This window comes from Agrilus planipennis, unplaced genomic scaffold, assembly GCF_000699045.2.
Source record: "Agrilus planipennis isolate EAB-ADULT unplaced genomic scaffold, Apla_2.0 scaffold45, whole genome shotgun sequence".
NCBI lineage: Eukaryota > Metazoa > Arthropoda > Insecta > Coleoptera > Buprestidae > Agrilus > Agrilus planipennis.
The window spans coordinates 1,241,982-1,249,099 of NW_020438890.1; the positions used below are offsets into that span (position 1 = coordinate 1,241,982).

Sequence of the window (7,118 nt, forward strand, 5' to 3'; positions counted from 1 at the left end):
TACCATTTTTAGATACGTTGGTTATAAGAAATGGGAATTCTTTAGAATTCGACATCTACAGAAAACCCACTAATACCTCTAGATATATACCCAACGACTCTAATCATTGTGTTCAACATAAAATGGCTAGTTTTAACTTCCTTGTACACAGATTACTTAGCTTCCCTCTTAGTAAAAATAGATATAATAAGGAACTCTGTACAATTAAGAAAATTGCAAAAGACAATGGTTACAATTGTAACATTATTGATAAATTAATTAATAAGATAAAATTTAGGAATTTTATTTCAAGATCTACGACTTTTCAAACAGATGCTAATAAAACCAAGTTTATTACTATGCCATACGAGCCAAGATTTACTCGCGGACTCGAGGGTATTTTTCGAAAACTTGGTTTACGGATTGCTTACAGTTCAAATGGCAACTCCATTCAAACTCTCCTTGGTAACCCTAAGGATAAAATTCCATTCTTAGAAAAGTCGGGGATATATGAAATTAGTTGTAATGACTGTAGTAAAAAATATATTGGACAAACTAGACGTTCAATCAAAACCAGATTTAAAGAACATCTAGCTCATGCTAGGTTTGGTAGAGAAGAAAAATCTAGTGTTGCCCAACATATTCTTACTGATGGACATAATATTAATATTAATAACCTTAAGTTAGTTAAAGAAGTTAGGAATAATCGTTTACTAAACAGTTTTGAAAGTTTATACATTTATAAAAATAAACAAATTGTTCTTAACAATGACAACGGTCCCATCCCTGGATCTCCGCTATTTAGTTTAGTTTAATTACGTTTATGATGATGATGTTAAGGTCCATTGAACATCTACCTTGTTGGCTTCGGGTCATGTTCACTGAACCTTAACAACTATCAGTATAAATTAGGATTAGTTCTCTTTTAGGTTTAGTTTACTTCAGTCCCTGAAGAAGGTAACTTTGTTACCGAAAAGTGCTTCGGACAACTACAGTGTCGTGTTTTGGCGTTGGGGTTTTGAACTATTCTGTTTGTTCTACAACAACCGCCAAAGTTTTTCCAATCTTCATATTTTGTCATGTTGAATGTTCAGTTAATTTTTGATAGCTGCTTTGTTTGCACGTGTTTTGGCTCGTCTTCGATTTTTGTCTATCCCAAAAAATGGATCAAAGAATCTGTATCAAATTTTGTGTGAAAAACAAAATTAAGTGCGAACGCATTCCGAATGTTGACTGTGGCATATGATGAAGTTACTTTGGACCAAAGCAACGTTTATCGGCGGTACAAAATGTTCTCAGCGGGCCGAGAAGATGTGAACGCAGAAGAGCGTGCCGGACACCTGAGCACCTCAATTACAGGCGAAAACATTGATGAAATGAAGAAAATAGTGTTGGCCAACCGTCGAATCACTGTTAGAGAAGTTGCTGAGGACGTAAACATATCGACTGACTCCTGCCATTCGATTTTCATCAATGGTTTGGGCATAAGACGTGTCGCAGCGAAATTCGTACCAAAATTGCTCAATTTCGACCAAAAATAGTATCACATTAACATTGGTAAGGAGCTGTCGGACTCTTCCCGCGACGACCCAAATTTGTTCCAGGGGGTCTTAACTGGTGATAAATCATGAGTTTATGGTTATCACGTGGAAACAAAAGCTCAATCATCCCAATGGAAGCTGCCGCACGAGCCAAGACCGAAAAAAGCGCGCCAAGTTAGGTCGAATGTGAAGGTTTTGTTTACAGTTTTCTTCGATTGCAGATGCGTGGCGAATCATGAGTTCTTATCATAGGGTAGAACAGTCAATAAGGAATATTACCTGCAAATTATGCGCAATTTACGCTAAACAATCCACCTGAAACGCTCGGATTTGTGGAAGAACGAAAATTGGCTTTTGCACCATGATAACGCCTTTGCTTGTGCGCGAATTGTTGGCTAAAAACAACACACTAATAATGCCGCAACCACCGTATTCCCCAGATCTAACCTCCTGTGACTTTTCTGAAAACTGAAAACGCTTATGAAAGAACAACGCTACGCTACGATTGAGGAGATAAAGACGGCATCAAAGGAAGATCTAAACAAGATCACAAAAAATGATTTTTTGAAGTGCTTCGAGGATTGGAGAAAACGTTGGCACAAGTGTATAATATCTGATGAGGATTACTTTAAAGGAGACAAAATAGATAGTCTTGATTAAAAAAACACAAAATTCGCGATACTGTTTGAACAATCCTCGTACTTTAAAAATATTCTGCTTAAGGTATCATAAGCAAATACGGATCAAAAATAATTAAATTCTTGAATACCTAAGAACCTTTCTGTACTTGTCCGAATTGTTACTTACCCTGCTTTTTTGAACGTAACAATAGATGAGATAGGTGCCCACACACAGATACGAAAAGTAGCCTTTTGCCAATCAAGTTGAGCGAAGATTCTAATATTCTTTTATTCAACATAATTCGAGAAACGAATTCTCTAAAGTTGAAATCGCATTATGTAACTACCTATCTAGTTTTCTGGAATATAACTGGGCTCTAATTTTGTTAAGGAAGTTCGTATATAGCCGACGGGAACTCTTTGTAAAATGCAACTTCCTCTATTGAGTTATCCAACTAGCGCCCTACGTGTGAACGATCTTCATTCATGTGATGGAAGTATGCATATTTATAGCGTGAGATAAGTATTTCTTTTTCTATTGTTATATAGGGCGTTTTATGCTGAAATATAATCAAAGAAAAAGCTTAAAAAGAGTTGCATGGCACGGCTATTTGAAAACTGACACTAATTTTGTAAATACGAGAATATTTAGATATACGTTTATTCGGATCCTTATTACTAACTGGTTAGGGTTATAACTAATGAATAGTTAGTCTACATTTAGGTACCTTAAAAACAGGGCACTTTCACCGTCTATGTCTACCCTTGTTCCTAGTGGTTCATCCGCATATTTAAAAACGTAACCGTCCCCATCCCTATTAACCGAACAAGTTTGATACGTATTATAACGAAAAAACTCACAATTCCTTCGGTAATTTTAATTGATGTATTAAGTAATAATTTTCCAAATTAAAAACAAAGAATGGGTAGTAAGGATATCTATTTGTCAAACTGTCTAAAAGTTTTCAGACATAGATTACGATTTCAGTTTCATTGGATTTGACCAGCACGCCGTATTTATGTTTTATCGGAACTGTACACAGCGTGCTGATGAGATCCAATGAGATTCAAATCGGGATCCAAATCTGGCAACTTCGACGAATAATTGAATTCTTCTTATCATAATTTATTATTTAGTTATAAATTCAAATTCATTTTCAATCTAATCTGCTGTTACTCTTTAAACGAAGGTTGTCAATGTTTATTGAAAAGTTGTAAATAAATCGTCATCTTGACCCTTATTTAATTAGGCAATAGTGTAAAGTACCCTCATGAAGTTTGAAGAACTGATTTGTTTAAAATTAAGAGTGAAAAAAGAATTAAATACAATCAGGTGAATTGTCTGATTTAACTTTGTCTTTACGACTTGATGAGATGCTGTTATTTGGCTTCAAGTCATTAGAATCAATTCGATTTTTTTCTGTTTATTACATTCCACTAAACGCATCAATAACATATTTATTAAAACCGAGACGGAGTCATGAGCGGATTTAGGGGTGTCTCAAAGGCTGTGAATCCAATGACGAAGATTAAACCAAAAATCATTAAATGTCAGGCTTTTCTAGTAAATGACGAGAATAATTTTTTTTTCAAGAATACGTTTATCTTTTGGATATATCGATATAACAGTTTTATTCATGTTATTGTTTTAATAACGAATATATTATTGTATTGTGTAATCTCGTTTATTTCTGAAATTTTAGTAACTTGAAAAAAAGGATGCCAACTCACCCAGAATTACCCTATGGATTTTCAGTATCTTTTATCTTTACCTCCCCTTTAACAAGTCCAAGCTATGCCACTGTCCAGGCACCTAATTTACCTACCTTACTTTATACACTAATTAAGCTTCACGTTTTCCCTAACTTTTGTGTAACTTTCTACCTTAATCATTGAGGAAGATAACACGACCCGTAGATCCGTAGGGGGTCCTTTGTTTACACTTCTGAGAGAAAAGCAATTATTTTTTCAAATAATATAATTAATACTGCATAGTAGGAGAAAAGCAATTCGTTTTAATAAAATGTTTTCATAGATTGATGTCATTTATTCAAATTTTACAATACAATTTTTTGATTTATAAAATTGGTACGAAATCATTTTCTAATTAAAATAAACAATTATTCCGTAAAACATCTGATAACCGAAAGAAATGCAAAAGACGGATCACTGGTAGATACTTTTCTAAAAAAAGAAATGATTACAAACTCAGCAACTTTTTTACACAGTTCCTTAAACCCCAAGTTTTATTAAATTTTCATTGTTTTTCGCTGCATAAACCTTAGAAGACGCAGTACATTATAACAGTTCAAATAATTTGTTAGTTATAATTATCTATAATACAAACCAATAAAAGGCTGATGGGCCGTGGGCGACTGTCTGGCAGAGCGGGAGGAGTAGGGTGGGTCGAGGTCGTCGTAATACAGACTCCGGTCCAAGGAACGATCCCTGCGGTGATCCCTGATCGGTATGAACTCGCGTTCGTGGTCTATCACTGTAGGTCCACGGTCCAGAGACTGATAACGAACCGACATAGGATTCGAAGGCCTGAAAGATGTAATTAATTGATGTAAACGTTAGCGCAATCAATTATCTCGTTCTGGTGTTCGAAGTGGACAATTCATTGAACAGAATTCCAATTTGCTCTTGCTATAAATTTATGGAATTTGTAATTCGTTAAGCTGATCTGATAGGTATTTGTACCTACTTAGTATAACATTTATCAGTAAAATAAGTGACTAATTTTGGATAACAAATTTTGCAAATAAAAGTGGTCAATAAAGACAGGAATGCTTTAAATAACGACAGTATAATGAGCATTATTGCAAACAAATATTGGAAATGTGTCCCAAACTATACACATGAAATCTACGAGAAATGCTACTCATGAAATTATTGAATTATCCATTCTATTAATACAGGGCACCTAATCCATTAAGCGCGCCTTGCTCTCTGGCGGTTTTGCCATTGAAATTGGAAGAAAATATTTCCAATAAAAAATGTTCGTGGTCAAACAATTCATTTGTGGAAAATAATTTCAGAGATGGCGGACTTCCGAATATACCGGGGGTTTACATCAGCTGCCTTATTTTAAATGTAACACCCTGTATATTATTACATTTTTGAATTCAGCATCGATTTTAATGTCCAGTTTGTTAAACATAGTTTTTACTTGCGCGGTATTTTTTTGGAGTTATTTAGTAATTTATAGAAAATTGGAAGTTTGTAGTACCTTACAAAAATTTTAATATCTCGGAAATTATACTCGATAAAAACAAATAAAGCTGTCGCTGTTGAAAACAAAAGCAAAAAGCAAAAAGAAAAGTTCGAAATACTTTATCATTAAAATTTGAAAACAATTCTAAAGATTCTTTTTTTTTTTGTTTTAAACAAACCTTGTACTTTGCTCATGTGGTTTAATAAACTTTTTTAAAGGCATATGTACCCAATGTCTTTCGTTAAATATCATTCACAGACTTTTTTAAGTGAACGTAGAATGTCCTGACCTTTAATCTGCTATATTATGGCATATACATCTGCAGAAAGTAGTTACAACAAAATCGAGCTCGAACTTCGTCATTGAGCCAAATCGTTTAATTTTTAATACGTGGAGCCATTTCAATGTTTTAATTCATATATCCAGTTATACTGCCAATTATTACAGATGAGACGTCTTTGGAAAGATATTATTAGCACAACATGCTGTATCACTTCATTGCATATAGGACAAAAATCGAAACCAACGCACTTGAATTCTTTCCTTAAATTATTAGATTTACCTACTGTCCCGGAGTCTTTATGTAGAATTTTTATTAAATCAGATTTTTGATTGACGTGCGAATGTACCCACAGTATATAGTAAAGTTAGAAATGAAGAGGAAATAGAAAGAATGCAACAACAAATATCGTTATGGAAATTAATAAAAGAAAAGGAGAAGTGCGATGGTAAAGAACCTTCTGAGGGTTCCATGATTTTTCATCCCCCGACATAATATCACCGGACAAAATGTCCCCGTGAGAATATATCTCCAGACTAAATATCCCTAGACAAAATATCCCCCCCACCCTAAAAATCGCTATAAGATTTTTTTTCCAATATTTTATTCAACCTAACCTAACCTAACCTAACCTAACCTAATCTAACCTAACCTATCCTAACCCTATCAAACTTGCGCCATGCTACCTTACGGTACGTTCCCTTTCTTACCAACCACACCTCACATGATCAAACATAATACAATCCAACCCAAGTCAATCCAGCGCAACCTAACTTAACCTAACCCGGTCAAACTTGCGCCATGCCACCTTATCGTACGTTCCATTCCTTACAGTAGCCTAACGCGACCCAAAAAACGTTCCCCGTCCTTCATCGGCATATCCCCGGCGGATTTAGCCGATCGTTCATTTTTTTTCTTGTAATGTATTCTGAACAAATAATGTGGTACTCGTCGTAGATGGCAATGCGGTGCCGTGCAGAAACGGTGCATGATACACGAACGAGTGGGAATTATGATTCGAATAATAAATTGAACTATTTGCGAAGTATTGCCAAAATGATATCATTTAATAATTAAAAGTGACGGTTTTTGTTTGTTAGTCGTCAATGTAGTAACTATAAATATTATATTTTTATAAGCTCTAATATTGAATATCAATGTGCTAAAAAAATGACACCAAATAATTGTTATTGTATCAAAGAATATAAAGTAAATTTAACTAGTTTATAATAACTATTGGAACCATGGAAAAATCATGGAACCAATATATATGCTATTATATTTATTTGATTATCGATTTAATGACTTATATATTACTGACAATCAAACGTTATTATTATTAAATAAATACAAATAAATATATGAAATGAAGTATATGAATTTTATATTATTTATTGGAGTATCGGTTCGATAATTTATTATCGGGGCTTTTGTTCGGTGATATTTAGTCTGGAGATATTTTGTCACGGGGATATTTTGTC

The 7,118-nt window shown here is 34.1% G+C and overlaps 1 protein-coding gene across 2 annotated transcripts in view; it reads right to left on the reverse strand.

Annotated features, from left to right (window-relative positions):
- LOC112906841 (ELKS/Rab6-interacting/CAST family member 1-like) overlaps positions 1–7,118 on the reverse strand; it is a 125,091-nt gene that overhangs the window by 95,728 nt on the left and 22,245 nt on the right. For both annotated transcript variants that reach the window (XM_025981856.1, XM_025981857.1), the window contains exon 2: positions 4,488–4,687. In XM_025981856.1, coding sequence (XP_025837641.1) covers positions 4,488–4,687 — 200 coding nt within the window. The remainder of the gene's footprint in view (positions 1–4,487; positions 4,688–7,118) is intronic.